Source organism: Corella eumyota, chromosome 4 (genome assembly GCF_963082875.1).
Source record: "Corella eumyota chromosome 4, kaCorEumy4.1, whole genome shotgun sequence".
Classification (NCBI taxonomy): Eukaryota; Metazoa; Chordata; class Ascidiacea; order Phlebobranchia; family Corellidae; genus Corella; species Corella eumyota.
Window position 1 is genome coordinate 6041294 of NC_137493.1, and position 19873 is coordinate 6061166.

Consider the following 19873-nt stretch of genomic DNA (forward strand, 5'->3'; position numbering starts at 1 on the left):
CTGTAATGTCAACAAAAATAAATCAATATTTTAACTATAATCTGATAAAAATTATGGGTAAAATTCTGATACACCAAAACTTTAATACAACTACTTGCTCATAAGTGTTTATTCAGTATATTTACAATTTTTTCTTTTTTTATGCTTAATCTTTTTAATCCAGAAAGTATGAACTTACTTTTATTAATATTGTTGTATGCAACATATTGCATGCATAACAGCTAATGTTTTTAAATTTAAACTACTACAACTGAAAAACAACATCGCTACGTAAATTGAAATGCTTTGAGCTGAAACCTTAGGGAATATATGACTTAAATATAGATAAATTTTGCCATACCAATTAACACTTGGTTTTAAATAGAGTTACCAACAAAAAATTATTTGGTGATATAAATCCATGTTTTTGTTTAAATATTTTACCAACAATACCAATTTATAATGAACTGATATTATATTTGGTTAACTTGTTAATTTAATGTAAACATAACATATCCCCACAATATTTAATGTGATGTAATCAGCAGTATTTTTCTTTCTTTTATTGTGTTTAGAACAAGTAAGAAAACTAAATAAAATTGTTACTAATAATTCTCTTTTTTTAACTTACATTGGGATAAAATTTAACTTTTGCATTCATTTTTTATTATTTTAAACACAAAAAATACGATTAGTTTCTACAGACTATATTTTATCTCTTATATATCTTTCAATCTCTTTAAACAAGTAGATTATAAGAACATCATGACAAATTATTGTACACAAACAACATTAAATATGCGATACAGAATTTCAAGAAGTTTTTTTGCACAAAAACGTTCATTACAAGTTTGCGGGTGGGGCGGGGAGTGCATCTATCGGTTTGGTTAAAACGAAAATTCCTTTAACTTTTTCTTTGAATTCTTTATCGCGGGCGCTGTAAACCAGTACATTCACCAAACTAAAAATAGAGCAAGTTGTCGTTTAAATACGCAGAATATTTAAAAAAAAAACGCAGAATATTTAAAACTCGTATTCTTTTTTAATTTACCTGTTAGACATTGAAAGGTAGAGACAAATTGTGAACGGAATCGAAATTTCATCGCATCGAAAATATCTTACAAGAAACATAATTTCTCCAATAACGATTGGTGCTAAAAAAAAGAAATAATTCTAAATTTTTAAGTTATTTAGTAAATTTTCAAAAGTGTTAAGAGAAAAAAATGTACCTAGGGTAATGGTAAATCCAAACTGCATAAGTGCAACAGTTTTAAAAGCTGATATTTCCATTTTGTTTGTTAATTCATTGTTATTTCTGACAGCGTTGGATTTTTTAAAACGATAGTGAATCAAAATTGCAGTGGCAATCGTATTGGTTGTCTAAGTAAAAAAATCTTGTTTTTTATTTAAATAGGTTTTAAATAACCCTTTAAGGCATTTTTTGTATCATCACTATGGCTTTATTTTCTGTATAGTTTTATGAAAGAACTGTGCATTACCATAAAGACAAATGGAAAGGCTGTAAAAATAACTGTCATGATAATTGACGGGGTGCTGGAAAAATGATTTCCAAAATCGAATGATTCTTGTGTTGGTAAATAAAGAAAAACACTGGAAAAGTAGGCAAATATTACATGCCCATCGTACCAAACTGTAATAAAAAAGATAGTTTAATTGTTGGGCTAATCTAAACATCTAATTTACTTTTTTATTTAAATCTACAACTTACGTGGTATTGTTGCAGCAGTAATTGCAAGTACCCAAACCAATGTCAGGCCCATATGAAACCAGAACGAGCTTTGCTGTTTGTATTTAATTGGCCACATGATAGCGTAAAAGCGCTGCAATCCAAGAAATAACAAGTGGTACAACGAAGCTGTAAACCCTAACATGTAAAATATTCCCCCGACGATTGCTTGCTTTGATCCCCGCAAAGCTAAATGTTTTTGCTCAATGTGGTTTGGGGTTGAAACAATCGTCCAAGAGAAGTTGTAGACCACTACTACGAGCAAGTTGATTGCTATAAAAACAACGAAGTGAAAAATTGCTAGAAAACTTATATAATTATTAAAATTAAATTTAGTTCTTTAAAATTTTTAAAATTGTTTTCAAACTACAAAACTAAGCAGGCTACAATTTGAGTTTTCCAACGAATTTAAAAAATAAATCATCTTCAATATATTGTGGAAATTTTTATACCTGTAAATAAATCAGCAAAAGCTAGCGATGCCTTAATTTTATTTTGCTTCGACCTTTTTCTGTCCTTAGCAACACTCCAAATCACCAATGAATTTCCAATCAATATGAGCAAACCCAGTATAATACAGACTGTGGCAAACAAGGCAGCATACCCAACATTACATTCACTACACTTAGTTAAAATCGTTGTATTCGAACATACGTCGAATGCAGAGTTGTTGCAGAACGCTGGAAATCCACACAAGGTTCTGTAAATGTTGCTAGTGTTATCATTAAGAACAAAGCCTATTTCTAATGAGTGGTCGTCTTCCGACAAATCAAATAAGGGACAATCGAGTATAACTATATCAGACGGAAAGACTCCAACCGTTGAAAATACATTGGAAGGAAGGTCACATGGGCTGTATTCAAATTCTTGAACTGTGTAGGAAGAATTTCCATTATATGTGGTGTTTAATATGTAATTAAATCGATCGGTAAAATTTCCACTAGTTGTGTTATCATCAAATATATAATCGTAATATTCAAATGACATAACGATTTTTAAAACTTAAACAATTTTCAACCTTTTGTTAAATGTTTGATTAGTAAGTCACGATGTGGTCGTAATAATCAAACAAAACACACACTTTTTAATTTATTATTATTTTAAATGTTGGTTCTTAAATGACGTACACAGCACACTTCGCGCGTTTAACTCGTTCTTGTTAGGATATTAATTTAAAGCACTTACTAAAATTTAAGTCACAACTTGACATAAGTAATTCAAAATATAAACCAATGTTATATTGGTAAACTTTGTCAAATTTGTATACTTTACTACAGTAGCTCTTTTTTACGATTGTCGTGCACTGCGACAAAGTAATTCAAAGTAAGATAATTTTGCAACTTATATAGCCTACATAAGTACAGTTATTCATGTTTTATCACATTGTTAATCAGGAATAATAAAAAAAAGAAACTTCTATAAGTTGATATAGAAACTAGTATAAGTTAGAGCAACAAATTTTTAGATCTTGTTTTTAATATTATGGCTTTTAAGAGAGAAAACTAAATTACAAGTTATTAAGAAACAGATGGGAATGTTAATATCCGTTTCATGATTGATTTGTCAAATTCAAAACGACAGCGGAATCATATCTCACTTAAACCTGTCAAATTTATTTTACAAACAGGTTTTGATATCACAACATAATTTAGTGCACATGAACAGCTGAGTTTTTAAGTTAAAATAAATATTCAATTTCGTTTTATTTGGTTCTACAAAAGACCTTTGTCAATTTTGATGATGTTAAAATTGCTTTAACTTTTTTTTTGAATGCTTGGTCACGAAAGCTGTATATCAAAACGTTCACCAAACTAAACGAAAAAAATCAGTTATGTTGACAAATTTAAAATAAACAGGTTTTGTGATAAAGTATACCCTACCTGTTAGACATTGAAAGGTAAATACAAATGGTAAACGGAATTGCAATTTCATCACATCTAAAATAATTAAAAACGTACAAGATATCGGCTATCACCAAAGGAGCTAAAAATAAAAAAAATAGATTAAAAATTTGTAATTTATATATTTTTAGCTAAAGAAAAAAATGTGAAACTAAATACCTAAAGTTATGGAAAATCCAAACTGCATCAAAGCAACCGTTTTAAATGCGGATATCTCTATTTCGTTGCTTTTTCTACTAGATTTTTTGTCAGGCTTTACACAATCTGATTTTTTAAAGCTAAAATGGATAAGAATGGCCGTCGAAATCGAAATAAATGTCTGAATAATAAAAAATGTTTAGTGTTAAGTTACAAAACTATGTTTAAAAAAATTGTGTTCATTAAATTTTACGACATTTATTATGTAACAGCAGCATTTACCATAAACATATAGGGTACAACTGTAAAGATAATTGCCGTAACAATAGAATATGGTTTAGAAAATCCTTCTCCAGAAAATTCGGCAGATGGCAAATAAATGAAAACCATGGAAAAGTAAACAAATGTTTCTTCACTAAACCAAACTATACAAAAAAAAGTTAAAAAAACGTACGCTTTAAAATAAGGTGCGACACACTTGTAAAAACATGTTATTTATCAATCTAAGACTTACTTGGCATTGAAGCAGTGGTTATTGCAAAAACCCAAACCATCGCCATTCCAATATTAAACCAAAGTGAACTTTGGTTTTTGTATTTTATTGGCTTTATGATGGCGTAGAAGCGCTGTAAACCAAGGTACACCAAGTGGTATAAAGAAGCCGTAAACCCGAGCAAGTAAAATACTCCTCCGGCAATTGCTTGATTTGATCCCCGCAAAGATAAATGTATTGCCTCGATGTAGGTTGGGGTTGAAACAATCGTCCAAGAAAAGTTGTAAATAACTATCACCAAAAGGGTTATTGCTGTTAAAAATAAAGTAAAATTTTTAAAATTAAAAAAACAGGCATTCTAATGTTTATTTGTTTAAATCCCTTTACCCGTAAAAAGATCAGCAAAGGCAAGCGATGCTTTAATTTTATTCTGCTTTGTCCTTTTCCTATCCGTAACCACACTCCATATCACCAACGAATTTCCAATTAATATAAGCAGACCCAAAAAAATACAAATTGCGACAAACAAGGCAGCAAAACCTACACTACATTCACTACATTCAGTTAATATCGTTGTGTTTGAGCATCCTTTAATTGCTGAGTTGTGACAGAAGGCTGGAAATCCGCAAACTTGTCGCACTGACTTTACCTCAACACTAAGATTGCCAGTGGTGTTGCCTTGTTTATTTAAGTCAAACGTTCCGTTGAACATTAAATATGGGATATAAGAAACATACGTTTGCAATACAGAGTCTCCTGGAAAATCGTAATCACTTTCGTTTATCGCATAGCCATTTCCACTATAGTATTCTTTGTTTAAATATTGCTCGTACATATGATTTTCTGGTATATTAGTTGAAAATAAGGGAATGCTGTCAAATTCATATTCTCTTGACATATTTTCTTAATCTTTTTTTCATAAAAAAATTTTTTCACTTGACATATTTTCTTAAATTTAAAAGTTTTCTTTAGCTATTTTTTTATACAGATAATATATTAAATACACCATGGAGCTTACAGCAAAAACTAAATTGTGATTAAAACTTAAAAATTGCCTCCAGCTTTATTTATTGGTTACATCATCTGATTAATGGTCATGCAACGTCAAAATACACAGACAACATAAAATTAAAAAAACGGCAATTCGTCATGTCATGTTTTAGGATATTTTAAAATCAATAAGTAAGGATAGGCCCTACTTCTTACTCAAGTTTGTATAAATAACTTTATATTTTATTGGCATAATATTTCGAGCTAATTAAAATTGACGTCATTATATTTACTATTTAATTTATTTTTGGTTATTTATAAGAATAATAATGATTTAACATATTTTGAGACTTAAAATAGTTTATAATAATGCTCGTATTTTTAAGAATAATTGCTTTTAGCAATATAAATTTATTTTGTTATACAACTATAAACAAATTTTGTTGTGTAGGTTACATTTTTCACACAGATAGGCATTTATTTTAAAAGATAAAGCCACAACGAGAATAAAAAAAGTTTATATTTGTGTAGTAATAAATTCAGAAACAAGAAAAGGGTTGTGTCTGTTTAAGAAACAAACGCATCGTTTTTCATAATAAATGATATAAAATAATAAAATAATATTTTGTTGAAATTACTAAATACGTTAATTAGAAATACAATTTTAGCATTTCAATTTAGACAAATATTCGTAAAATTTCATTTATATTTGTTAATGCGTAAATGAAGGTATTTTATCTACAAAATAACAATATAATTAGTAACCCACCGAATATATTAATTACAAAAATGTCAATGTACTGGAATTTCTAAACTATTATATTAGCGATTTTTTGTACTTAAAATTTAATAAAGTTGGTGTCACTGAACACAAAAATGGTTTTAACATAAAATAACTTTTTTTTATATTTTAATAACTTAAAAAAAATTCATTGAATTGAAAAAAGGAAAAGGAAAGCCCTGTTTGTGATGACGTAGAAAGTACTAGCTTGTATAAACTCACTACTCTACTAAGTACTTTCTACGTCACACGAAAATATATGGTAACCTGGTTTTTGGTGTTTATTATTTTTAATATTTTTTTAAAACTAAGTTGTAAAAATCACAGACGTTTTTAGAGGTTCTAAAGGCTTTGTGATTTAGTAATAACAATACTAACGTGCTATATACAACCATTACAAAATTGAAAAACTCTCCAATATCTCCATTTCGTATATAATCATTATATTGTTTAAAGCAAAATTATAGATTCGTCTTTTTGGTGGCAATAAATGTATCACTTGTCGATTTTTTTGAAACAAAAATATCCTTAACTTGTTTTTTGAAAGTTTGATCTCGAAAGCTGTAGATCAAAACATTTACCAAGCTAAAAAAAACAATTTTTAAACCTAATAACATTTTAAATTCTTAATTTAATTACCATGGTCGTTTTTTTGTTTAAAATACCTGTTAGACATTGTAAGGTAAAGGCAAATCGTAAATGGAATTGAAACTTCGTTGCATCGAAAATATTCAGAAAGAAATAGTATGGCAACAATTATAATGGGAGCTAAATACAAATTTTATTGTTATTTTATATAAAATATAAAGAATAATAGTTGTTATTTAAATTACCTAAAGTCAAAGTAAATCCAATTTGCATTAAAACAACTGTTTTAAATGCAGCAATCTCCATTTTGTTGTTTTTCTTAATAGATGTTTTATTAGAATTTACGAGCTTGGATTTTTTAAAACGAACATGAATTAATATCGCTGTAGCAATGGAAAGAAATGTCTAAATAGTAATTTGTTTAGTAACAACATTTTTTAAAACATAAGATATCATAATGGGTAAATCATACCATGATTAGATAGGGTAGTACTGTAAACATAATTGTTATAACGATTGAAGGTGTGTTCGAAAATCTAATGCCAAAATCAAATTTTTCCGGAGACGGAAAATAGATAAACGCCATAGAAAAGTAGGCAAACGTTACTTGATCCTGGAACCAAACTAAAAAAACAATAACATCAAGATTGACTTTTACATTATCATTCCACAAGGGTAGTTTAAAATAAAATGCTTTTAACATACGTGGCGATGTAGCAGTTATTATGGATAAAATCCAAACCATTGCCAATCCACTATAAAAGACCAAAGTGCTTTGCTGTCGATATTTTAACGGCCACGTAATGGCGTAAAAGCGCTGTAATCCTAAAAATACTAAATGGTATAAAGAAGCTGTGAACCCGAGCAAGTAAAATATTCCCCCGACAATTGCTTGTTTTGATCCCCGCAAAGATAAATGTGTTGCCTCGATGTAGGCTGGGGTTGAAACAATAGTCCAAGAAAAGTTGTAAACTACTATCACCAAAAGTTTGATTGCTGCAATTTAAAAATAGTTTTAATTATATGTTATCAAAAAACGACTGAAAAGGTAACATTAAAATATGGTTTTACCAGTAAAAATATCAGCAAACGCCAAAGAAGCTTTGATTTTATTTTGTTTGGACTTTTTTTTCTCCTTAAAAACACTCCAAATCACCAAAGAATTTCCAATCAATATAAGAAGACCTAAAATAATGCAGGCTGTAGCAAATAAGGCAGCATACCCAACGTTGCATTCACTACATTCGGTTAAAATGGTTTTGTTTGAACACACTTCAATAGCTGAGTTGTTGCAAAAGGCAGGAAATCCGCATACTTGTTGAAATTTCTGCACACAGTTTAGGTCTTCAGTGTAGTTGTATGTATTGTTTTGACAATCATTTCCTTCTAACTTCAGCACTGAATCGGGTATAAATGTATCAAGGGAAGGTTTATAGTATGGGTCAATATAAAATTTAAAATTTGTGCCGTTTATGGTAAAATTAAAATAGTTCCCAAATTCATCATAAAAAATGCTCAACCCTGAACCTTGCTCGTACAAATCATTTGTCGCTTTCATAGTTGATGAGGAAAAATTATCGAAATCATATTCACTTGTCATTTTTATATATTTTAAGTTTTGTATACTTAATCACTGGTGTTTTTTCATTAATCTATAAAGCATAAAACAACTGTTTAATACGTTTTGCATGTATTCATACTAACGTTTTATTATCCAACCTCTTTTAAATATTGATAATGTAATCATAATTTACATGATAATAACACGAGAAATTATAGCTTAAGCAACTGTAATAATTTTTTTCTAAATATTGCTTGTACTATCTTAAGGTATGGAAATAAAAACTGTTAAAAATATTCTCACTTGACATATTTTAATGTTAAATTACAACTTACGCTTAGCTATTTCCTTCTACAGATAATATATTAAATACAGTCTTAGGCATAGCATACACTAAATCGTGATCTAAACTTGTAAATTGCTTCCAGCGTCATTTTATTAGTTAAGCATTCTGGTTAATCGTAATGTAACGTCGGAAGTTTATATTGTAAAATCGAACAAACAACTTATCGTCATGTTACGTTTTATGGCAATTTAAATACAATTTAAATTATTGAGTATTCTTAGTTGGGTTTGTGCAATATTAAAATTTGTAAATATAAACTTGCTAACGCGTTCTGTTTTGTGAAAAAGGTATAAACAAGCCTTGTTATGTAGGCTACATTTAACAAGATAACACATATTTTAAAAGATTTGGTCACAACAAAAATGGAAAAAAGGTTTAAATTTGTGAATACACAATAGCAATCTTTGTCGATATGCCTGGATATTGCGCAAATGTATTATTTTTATTAATGAAAATAAATTTTTTTTGAAATATTTATTTTAATAAATTATGTGTTGAGTTAACTAAACTTTTATTAGAATGCATTTGTGATTATTTTTGAATTACGCTGTGGGGCTTAATTTTGGTGTTCTTATATTAATATTTGAAAATTGTAGCTAACAGACTAATTAAAAAATTCAAATTTGACATTTAAATTTAATAATTAAATTATTGTCTAGATTTTTAGTTCTTATTGCATTAATGTATTACCCCTCTTTCTTTTTCTATTTTTCAAGGTATTGTCTAACAAACTTTTTAATGAACATAAACTTCACAACAAATCATAAATGTACAGTCATTTTATTGGCAAAACAGTGTTATTTAGAGCTAAGTTTTTGGTTCAAATTATTTGGTGTGTCAAAAAATCCGTCAGTTGTCGATTTTGTTGAAACAAAAATTTCTTTAACATTATTTTTGAATGTTTGATCTCGAACGCTGTAGATCAAAACATTCATCAAGCTAAAAAAACAGAAACATATTAGTTTTAAGGTAATAAATATATTAAAACAACTGTTTTAAACGCAGATATTTCTGTTTTTTTGCAGTGCTCTAGAGTTTCTATCAGATTTTAAAAGCTTCGACTTTTTAAAGCGAACGTGAATAAAAATTGCTGTAGCAATGGATATAGTTGTCTAAAAAAATCATTTGTTTATTATAACTCTATTGTTTAAAACTAAAAAGTTAAAAAAGGCGAATCTCACCATGATTAGATAGGGTAGAACTGTAAATATGATTGTCATAACGATGAAAGGTGTGTTGGAAAATCTGTCTTCAAAATCAAAATTTTCCGGAGACGGTAAGTAGATAAAAATCATAGAAAAGTAGGCAAAAGTTACTTGACCCTTAAACCAAACTAAAAAGAACAACTACACTTTAATTGGCTTTAAATTTTTTATTTTACAAGGGTAGTTTAAACTAAATTGCTTTTAACATACGTGGTGATGTAGCAGTTATTATGAATAGAATCCAAACCATTGCCACTTACTCAAGTTTGTATAAATAACTTTATATTTTATTGGCATAATATTTTGAGCTTATTAAAATTAACGTCTTTATATTTACTATTTAAACTATTTTTTGGTTATTTATAAGAATAATAATGGTTTAACATATTTTGAGACTTAAAATAGTTTATAATAAAGCTCTTATTTTTAAGAAAAATTGCTTTTAGCAATATAAAATTTATTTTGTTGTACAACTATAAACAAACTTTGTTGTGTAGGTTACATTTTTCACACAGATAAGCATTTATTTCAAAAGATAAAGCCACAACGAGAATAAAAAAGTTTATATTTGTGTAGTAATAAATTCAGAAACAAGAAAAGGGTTGTTGTGTCTGTTTAAGAAACAAACGCATCGTTTTTCATAATAAATGATATAAAATAATAAAATGATATTTTGTTGAAATTACTAAATACGTTAATTAGAAATAAAATTTTAGCATTTCAATTTAGACAAATATTCGTAAAATTTCATTTATATTTGTTAATGCGTAAATGAAGGTATTTTATTTACAAAATAACAATATAATTAGTAACCCACCGAATATATTTATTACTAAAATGTCAATGTACTGGAATTTCTAAACTATTATATTAGCGATTTTTTGTACTTAAAATTTAATAAAGTTGGTGTCACTGAACACAAAAATGGTTTTAACATTAAATAACTTTTTTTATATTTTAATAACAAAAAATTCATTTAATTGAAAAAGGGAAAAGGGAAGCCATGTTTGTGATGACGTAGAAAGTACTAGCTTGTAGAAACTCACAACGCTACTGAATACTTTCTACGACACACGAAAATATATGGTAACCTGGTTTTTGGTTTTCATTATTTTTAATATTTTTTAAAACTAAATTGTAAGAACCACAAGCGTTTTTTAGAGATATATACAACCATTACACGATTGGAAAATTCTCCAATATCGCCCTTTAGTACTTTGATAATATTATTATTATTTAAAGCAAAATTATAGGTTCGTATTTTTGGTGGCAATAAATGTATCACTTGTCGATTTTGTTGAAACGAAAATATCCTTAACTTGTTTTTTGAAAGTTTGATCACGAAAGCTGTAGATCAAAACATTCACCAAGCTATAAAAAAAGAAACAATTTTAAACTTAATAACAATTTAAATTCTGAATTTAATTAACATGGTCATTTTTTTGTTTAAATTACCTGTTAGACATTGTAAGGTAAAGGCAAATCGTAAATGGAATTGAAACTTCGTTGCATCGAAAATATTCGGAAAGAAATAGTATGGCAACAATTATAATGGGAGCTAAATACAAATTTTATTGTTATTTTATATAAAATATAAAGAATAATAATTGTTATTTAAATTACCTAAAGTCAAAGTAAATCCAATTTGCATTAAAACAACTGTTTTAAATGCAGCAATCTCCATTTTGTTGTTTTTCTTAATAGATGTTTTATTAGAATTTACGAGCTTGGATTTTTTAAAACGAACGTGAATTAATATCGCTGTAGCAATGGAAAGAAATGTCTAAATAGTAATTTGTTTAGTAACAACATTTTTTTTAAGTATAAGATATTATAAAAGGTAAATCATACCATGATTAGATAGGGTAGTACTGTAAACATAATTGTTATAACGATTGAAGGTGTGTTTGAAAATCTAATGCCAAAATCAAATTTTTTCGGAGACGGAAAATAGATAAACGCCATAGAAAAGTAGGCAAACGTTACTTGATCCTGGAACCAAACTAAAAAAACAATAACATCAAGATTGACGTTTACATTATCATTCCACAAGGGTAGTTTAAAATAAATTGCTTTTAACATACGTGGCGATGTAGCAGTTATTATGGATAAAATCCAAACCATTGCCAATCCACTATAAAAGACCAGACTGCTTTGCTGTCGATATTTTAACGGCCACGTAATGGCGTAAAAGCGCTGTAATCCTAAAAATACTAAATGGTATAAAGAAGCTGTGAACCCGAGCAAGTAAAATACTCCCCCGGCAATGGCTTGCCTTGATCCCAGCAAAGAAAAATGTGTTGCCTCGATGTAGGCTGGGGTTGAAACAATAGTCCAAGAAAAGTTGTAAATTACTATCACCAAAAGTTTGATTGCTGCAATTAAAAAATAGTTTTATTTATATGTTATCAATAAACGACTAAACAGAGAATATTAAAATATGATTTTACCAGTAAAAATATCAGCAAACGCCAAAGAAGCTTTAATTTTATTTTGTTTGGACTTTTTTTTTTCCTTAAAAACACTCCAAATCACCAACAAATTTCCAATCAATATAAGAAGGCCTAAAATAATGCAGGCTGTAGCAAACAAGGCAGCATACCCAACGTTGCATTCACTACACTTGGTTAAAATGGTTGTGTTTGAGCACACTTCAATAGCTGAGTTGTTGCAAAAGGCAGGAAATCCGCATACTTGTTGAAATTTCTGCACACAGTTTAGGTCTTCAGTGTAGTTGTTTGTATTGCTTTGACAATCATTTTCGTCTAAATCCAGCACTGAATGGGGTATAAATGTCGCATAGGAAGGCTTAACTTTTAAGTCAACATAAAATTGAAAGGTTGTGCCGTTTATGGTAAAATAATAAGAAATCCCGGATTCATCATAAAAAATGCTCAACCCTGAACCTTGCTCGTACAAATCATCTGTCGCTTCCATAGTTGATGAGGAAAAATTATCGAATTCATATTCACTTGTCATTGCTATATATTTTAAGTTATGTATACTTAATCACTGAAATTTTTTCTTTAATCTTTAAAGTATAAAACAACTGTTTAATACGTTTTGCATTTTTTGCATAAAAACTGTCAAAATTATTCTCACTTGACATATTTTAAAGTCGAATTACAACTTACGCTTTGCTATTTCCTTTTACAGATAATATATTAAATACAGTCTTAGGCATAGCATACACTAAATCGTGATCTAAACTTGTAAATTGCTTCCAGCGTTATTTTATTAGTTACGCATTCTGATTAATCGTAATGTAACGTCAGAAGTTTATAATACAAAATCGAACAAACAACTTATCGTCATGTTACGTTTTATGGCAATTTAAATACAATTTAAATTATTGAGTATTCTTAGTTGGGTTTGTGCAATATTAAAATGTTTAAATATTACTTGCTATTTTATTCTGTTTTGTTTAAAAGATATCAAAAAGCCTTGTTGTGTAGGCTAGATTTAACCAGATAACACATATTTTAAAAGATTAGGTCACAACAAAAATAGTAAAGAAATTTAAATTGGTAAATGCACTCTAGCAATCTTTGTCGATTTGCCTCGATATTGCGCAAATATATTTTTTTTATTTATAAAAATAAAAATTTTTTGAAATATGTCTTTTAATAAATTATGTTTTGAGTTAAGTAAACGTTTATTAGAATGCATTTGTGGTTGTTTTTAAATTACGCTTCGGGGCTTATTTTGGTGTTTTTACATTAATATTTTGAACCTATAGCTATTTTACAGACTAATTAAAAAATACAAATTTGACATTTAAATTCAATAATTAAATTATTGTCTAAATTTTCAGTTCCTTTTGCGTTAATGTACCCCTATTTTTTTTCCATTTTTTAAGGTATTGTTTAACAAACTTTTCAATGAACATATACTTTACAACAAAAATGTCGAATCATAATTATATAGGCATCTTATTGGCAAAACGGGGTTATTTAGAGCTAAGTTTTTGGTTTAAATTATTTGGTGGGTGAAAAAATCCGTCGGTTGTCGATTTTGTTGAAACAAAAATTTCTTTAACATTTTTTTAATTGTTTGATCTCGAACGCTGTAGATCAAAACATTTACCTTTTTTGTTTTTTTCGCGCATTGATAAAAGTAAATAGTAAACATTACGATATACAATTAATATTACAACACTGCTACGAAAAAATGACAAAATCAATTTAATGATTTAAAAACTGCAAAAAGTAATAATGTTTACACAAAGATTTTATAGTATATTATGGGATTGATCACCAAACCCAAATAACCTTGTTGTGTAGCTAGATTTTACCACATATAAATACGTATTTTAAAAGAAGCTTCACCTAATTTAAATAAAAAGTTGATATTTGTTGTAATTAATAAAAAAAACAAGACGTTGTTGTGCAGTTTATGGCACAAATCAATTATCTTTAATATTGAATGATATTAAACAATAAAAAATATTTTATTTTTGTTAAAATTACTAAATTCGTTATCTAAAAATAAAATTTAAGCATTTTAATTTTAAAAAATATTGGTAAAAAATTACCATTTGTAAATGCTTACATGTATTTGTCGATCTTTTTTATTTCTGGTTTTTAATGAATATTTTATTCACAAAATACTTCTATAACTTTTTACTACCAAATATGAATTTTTTTACCAAAATGTCAGCTAATTGTACAGTAACTTTTAATGCCATAACCGGTATAATAAAAAGCAAATTTAGGTGTTTGTTTTATTAGTTTTAACAAATGTACCCCTTGTTGATTTTGTTGAAATAAAAATGTCCTTAACTTGTTTTTTGAAAGTTTGATCTCGAAAGCTGTAGATTAAAACATTTACCAAGCTAAAAAAAAACGTTTTTTAATTTCATTGAATATGATTAACATGACCATTTTTTTGTTTAAAATACCTGTTAGACATTGTAAGGTAAAGGCAAATCGTGAATGGAATTGAAACTTCGTTGCATCGAAAATAGTCAGTAAGAAACAATATGTCAGCAATTATAATGGGCGCTTAATACAAATTTTGTTTGATCCTTATTTTGTATAAAATAAAAAAAAATATTTATCTTACCTAAAGTCAAAGTGAATCCAATTTGCATTAAAACAACTGTTTTAAATGCAGCAATCTCTATTTTGTTGTTTTTCTTATTAAATGTTTTATTACAATTCACGAGCTTGGATTTTTTAAAGCGAACATGAATTAAAATCGCTGTAGCAATAGAAAGAACTGTCTAAATGGTAATTTGTTTAGTAACAACATTTTTTTTTAAATATAAGATATTATAAAAGGTAAATCGTACCATGATTAGATAGGGTAGTACTGTAAACATAATTGTTATAACGATTGAAGGTGTGTTTGAAAATGTAATGCCAAAATCAAATTTTTCCGGAGACGGAAAATAGATAAACGCCATAGAAAAGTAGGCAAACGTTACTTGATCCTGGAACCAAACTAAAAAAACAATAACATCAAGATTGACGTTTACATTATCATTCCACAAGGTTAGCTTAAAATAAATTGCTTTTAACATACGTGGTGATGTAGCAGTTATTATGGATAGAATCCAAACCATTGCCAATCCACTATAAAAGGCCAGAGAACTTTGCTGTCGATATTTTATAGGCCACATGATGGCGTAAAAGCGCTGTAATCCTAAAAATACTAAATGGTATAAAGAAGCTGTGAAGCCGAGCAAATAAAATACTCCTCCGGCAATGGCTTGCTTTGATCCCCGCAAAGATAAATGTGTTGCCTCGATGTAGGCTGGGGTTGAAACAATAGTCCAAGAAAAGTTGTAAACTACTATCACCAAAAGTTTGATTGCTGCAATTTAAAAATAGTTTTAATTATATGTTATCAAAAAACGACTAAAAAGGTAACATTAAAATATGGTTTTACCAGTAAAAATATCAGCAAACGCCAAAGAAGCTTTAATTTTATTTTGTTTGGACTTTTTTTTATACTTAAAAACACTCCAAATAACCAAAGAATTTCCAATCAATATAAGGAGGCCTAAAATAATGCAGGCTGTAGCAAACAAGGCAGCATACCCAACGTTGCATTCACTACATTTATTTAAAGACGTTGTATTTGAGCACACATCGATAGCTGAGTTGTTGCAAAAGGCAGGAAATCCGCATATTCGTCGAACAAATTTTTGTCCACAAATTAGTTCGCCAGTGTAGTTGTATGTATCGTTTTGGCAATCAATTTCGTCAATTCGATAAAGCACTGAATCAGGTAATGCTGTTTCAACAATAATTACGGGCCGCGTGCTGTTCCAGCTGAAATTGAAATAGACCCCAGATTCACTTATAAATTCGTTCCACCCTGAACCTTGCTCATACAAATCATCTATTTCTTCCATAGTTGATGAGGGAAAATTATCGAAATCATATTCACTTGTCATTTTTATATATTTTAAGTTTTGTATACTTAATCACTGATACTTTTTCATTAATCTAGGTATAAAACAACTGTTTAATTCGTTTTGCGTGTTTTCATACTAACGTTTTATTATCCAACCTCTTTTAAATATTGATAATGTAATCATCATTTACATGATGATAACACGAGAAATTATATCTTGAGCAACTGTAATATTTTTTTCTAAATATTGCTTGTACTATCTTAAGGTATGGAAATAAAAACTGTCAAAAATATTCTCACTTGACATATTTTAATGTCAAATTACAACTTACGCTTAGCTATTTCCTTCTACAAATAATATATTAAATACAGTCTCACACATAACATACACTAAATCGTGATCTAAACTTGTAAATTGCTTCCAGCGTCATTTTATTAGTTACGCATTCTGATTAATCGTAAAATAACGTCAGAAGTTTATAATACAAAATCGTACAAACAACTTATCGTCATGTTACGTTTTATGGCAATTTAAATACAATTTAAATTATTGAGTGTTCTTAGTTGGGTTTGTGCAATATTAAAATTTGTAAATATAAACTTGCTAACGCGTTCTGTTTTGTGAAAAAGGTATAAACAAGCCTTGTTATGTAGGCTACATTTAACAAGATAACACATATTTTAAAAGATTTGGTCACAACAAAAATGGGAAAAAGGTTTAAATTTGTGAATACACAATAGCAATCTTTGTCGTTATGCCTAAAGAAAATAAGTTTAAATTTAGGTAATACACAATAGCAATCTTTGTCGTTATGCTTAGATTTTGCGCAAATATATTATTTTAATTATTGAAAATAAAAATTTATTGAAATATTTATTTTGATTAAATTATGTGTTGAATTAACTAAACGTTAATTAGAATGCGAATGTGATTGTTTTTGAATTTTGCTTAGGGGCTTAATTTTGGTCTTCTTATATTAATATTTTGAACTTAAAGCTATTTTACAGACTAATTAAAAATACAAATTTGACATTTAAATTTAATCAAATTAATGTTTAGATTTTCAGTTTATATTTGTTATTGCGTTAATGTATTACTCCGCTTTCTATTTCTGTTTTTTTAAGGTATTGTTCAACAAACTTTTAATGAACATAAAATTTACAACAAAAATGTCAAATCATAATTGTACAATAATTTTATTAGCAAAACAGTGTTATTTAGGGCCAAGTTTTTGGTTCGAATTATTTGGTGGGTCAAAAAATCCGTCAGTTGTCGATTTTGTTGAAACAAAAATTTCTTTAACATTATTTTTGAATGTTTGATCTCGAACGCTGTAGATCAAAACATTCACCAAGCTAGAAAAACAAAAACATATTAGTTTTAAGGTAACAAATATATTTATTTTTAAAATACCTGTTAGACATCGTAAGGTAAATGCAAATCGTGAATGGAATTGAAACTTCGTCGCATCGAAAATAGTCAGTAAGAAACAATATGTCAGCAATTATAATGGGTGCTAAATACAAATTTCAATTTCAATTTTATTTTAATAAATATCTTAAATACATATAATATTTCCCCTACCTAAAGTCAAGGTAAACCCAACTTGCATTAAAACAACTGTTTTAAACGCAGAAATTTCTGTTTTTTTGCAGTTCTCTATAGATTTCCTATCAGATTTTAAAAGCTTTGACTTTTTGAAGCGGATATGAATAAAAATTGCTGTAGCAATGGATATAATTGTCTAAAAAAATCATTTGTTTATTATAACTCTATTGTTTAAAATTAAAAAGTTAAAAAAGGCGAATCTCACCATGATTACATAGGGTAGAACTGTAAATATAATTGTCATAACGATTGAAGGTGTGTTGGAAAATCTGTCTCCAAAATCAAAATTTTCCGGAGACGGTAAGTAGATAAAAATCATAGAAAAGTAGGCAAACTTTACTTGACCTTTAAACCAAACTAAAAAGAACAACTACACTTAGATTGGAGTTAAAATTTTCATTTCACAAGGGTAGTTTAAACTAAATTGCTTTTAACATACGTGGTGATGTAGCAGTTATTATGGATAAAATCCAAACTATTGCCAATCCACTATAAAAAAAACAGAGTGCTTTGCTGTCGATATTTTATCGGCCACATGATAGCGTAAAAGCGCTGTAAGCCTAAAAATACCAAATGGTATAAGGATGCTGTAAACCCGAGCAAGTAAAATATTCCTCCGGCAATTGCTTGCTTTGATCCCCGCAAAGATAAATGTATAGCTTCGATGTAGACTGGGGTTGAAACAATAGTCCAAGAAAAATTGTAAATCACTATCACCAGTAGAGTAATTGCTATAATTTAAAAACATATTTATTAACGCAATTAAAAAAATTACAATCTTTGTTAAGGTTAGATAAAAACATAATTGTTGTTAGTATACCTGTAAAAATATCAGCAAAAGCCAACGAAGCTTTGATTTTATTTTGTTTGGATTTTGCTTCATCTCTAACAACACTCCAAATAACTAAAGAATTTCCAAATAATATAAGCATGCTCAAAATAATACAGACAGTAGCAAACAAGGCGGCATACCCAACATTGCATTCACTACAATCTGTTAAAACTGTTGTATTAGAGCATACATCTATAGCTGAGTTGTTACAAAACGCTGGAAATCCGCATATTCTTCTAACATATTTTACCACAATATTTGGCTTGTCAGTAGAGTTGTATATATCTATTGTTTGATTCAAAAAGGGAACATAAAAGTCGCTAGAAAAGTAATCATTATAATAATAATAGTAGTTCGTATACAGCACTGAGTCAGGTAAAGAATCCTCTTTGATTACAGGGTTAAATGTACCATTCATGCTTTCATTGAAATAACTATTATTTCCAATATAAAAGTTTCCTGACCCAAACCTTTGCTCGTACAAATCATCTTGAGGTTCAATAGGTAATACAGGAGGGCCATCAAAATCATATTCACTTGTCATGCTTCTTTTATTTCGAATGATTATGGACCTAGTCGCTAATTCTTTTTTTCATAAATCTATGTGTAAATCTGCTTTCCTTATGCAATTAGAAATTTTTATACCAACTTTTTATTCCATACAATTTGTTAATTTTAATACAATATTCATAACAAACATTATAATAATATTTTTAATTTTAGCTTTTAATATATTTACAAACAGCAACTTAAAATATGACTATGAGCATGTTTTTTTCTAAAATTTTTGAGAATGCGTACACGAATTTGAGTCAGTTAACGTTCTATGTTGTATTTAAAGTTTACAATAATGTTGCATTACCAAATTTAAATAAACTTTGGAAAAAAATAACTTCGAAAATCATCGATAGCAGCCCGCAAGTAATTTTAGATAAAATTGCAGTTAAAAAATACTAGGTAAGTAAATTTTTACGTTTAACCGTAAGCAACTTTATTGGTTAAAATTATTAGTACTTTCAGAAAATATACAAAATTTACGGTGTGGAACGAAATATTTCTTGTGTTGCGACACATAAACAAGGATATAGTAACCTGCCTCAACAGTGCCTAAAAAAGTATCTATATTACTTTAAACAACGGCCGTAAAAAATTACTTCACGTGAAAAATTTAAAAAGTTTAAATTAATGCCCTCATTTTTTTGGTGAAGTCATTTTTAACAATTAAAGTTATATTTTGCCGTAAAACTATTATATTATATTAAGTTGTTGATTTTATGAATATTACGCACCAAAGCCAGTGTTTTATATGCTAATTTTTGGATTATACTCATGTTATTCCC

The 19873-nt window shown here is 28.2% G+C and overlaps 4 protein-coding genes across 5 annotated transcripts; all 4 read right to left on the reverse strand.

Annotated features, from left to right (window-relative positions):
• Positions 1-3385: 3385 nt before the first annotated feature.
• Positions 3386-5166, reverse strand: LOC145751182 (melatonin receptor type 1B-B-like). Its single transcript, XM_082567282.1, has 6 exons — positions 4646-5166; positions 4280-4570; positions 4048-4190; positions 3787-3946; positions 3607-3709; positions 3386-3537 (listed from the first exon to the last, which is right to left on the reverse strand). The coding sequence occupies exons 1-6, from the start codon at positions 5154-5156 to the stop codon at positions 3429-3431; spliced, it is 1317 nt and encodes a 438-aa protein (XP_082423408.1). The 5' UTR covers positions 5157-5166; the 3' UTR covers positions 3386-3428.
• Positions 5167-6490: 1324 nt separating this feature from the next.
• LOC145750683 (melatonin receptor type 1A-like) lies at positions 6491-8217 on the reverse strand. The gene is made up of 7 exons (XM_082566764.1): positions 8145-8217; positions 7689-8015; positions 7323-7613; positions 7090-7241; positions 6863-7022; positions 6695-6797; positions 6491-6614 (listed from the first exon to the last, which is right to left on the reverse strand). Exons 1-7 carry the CDS (start codon positions 8215-8217, stop codon positions 6491-6493), a joined length of 1230 nt encoding a protein of 409 aa, XP_082422890.1.
• A 2293-nt stretch (positions 8218-10510) lies between these two features.
• LOC145751606 (melatonin receptor type 1A-like) lies at positions 10511-12747 on the reverse strand. Its single transcript, XM_082567790.1, has 6 exons — positions 12180-12747; positions 11814-12104; positions 11581-11732; positions 11353-11512; positions 11185-11287; positions 10511-11100 (listed from the first exon to the last, which is right to left on the reverse strand). Exons 1-6 carry the CDS (start codon positions 12706-12708, stop codon positions 10977-10979), a joined length of 1359 nt encoding a protein of 452 aa, XP_082423916.1. The 5' UTR covers positions 12709-12747; the 3' UTR covers positions 10511-10976.
• Positions 12748-14322: 1575 nt separating this feature from the next.
• LOC145751607 (melatonin receptor type 1C-like) lies at positions 14323-16172 on the reverse strand. Of its 2 annotated transcripts, none has more exons than XM_082567792.1 (6): positions 15622-16172; positions 15256-15546; positions 15023-15174; positions 14794-14953; positions 14630-14732; positions 14323-14539 (listed from the first exon to the last, which is right to left on the reverse strand). In XM_082567792.1, exons 1-6 carry the CDS (start codon positions 16130-16132, stop codon positions 14440-14442), a joined length of 1317 nt encoding a protein of 438 aa, XP_082423918.1. In that variant the 5' UTR covers positions 16133-16172; the 3' UTR covers positions 14323-14439. The 2 variants fall into 2 exon arrangements, with proteins under 2 accessions (XP_082423918.1, XP_082423917.1); XM_082567791.1 differs by having other exon boundaries at positions 14323-14563.
• Positions 16173-19873: the final 3701 nt, after the last annotated feature.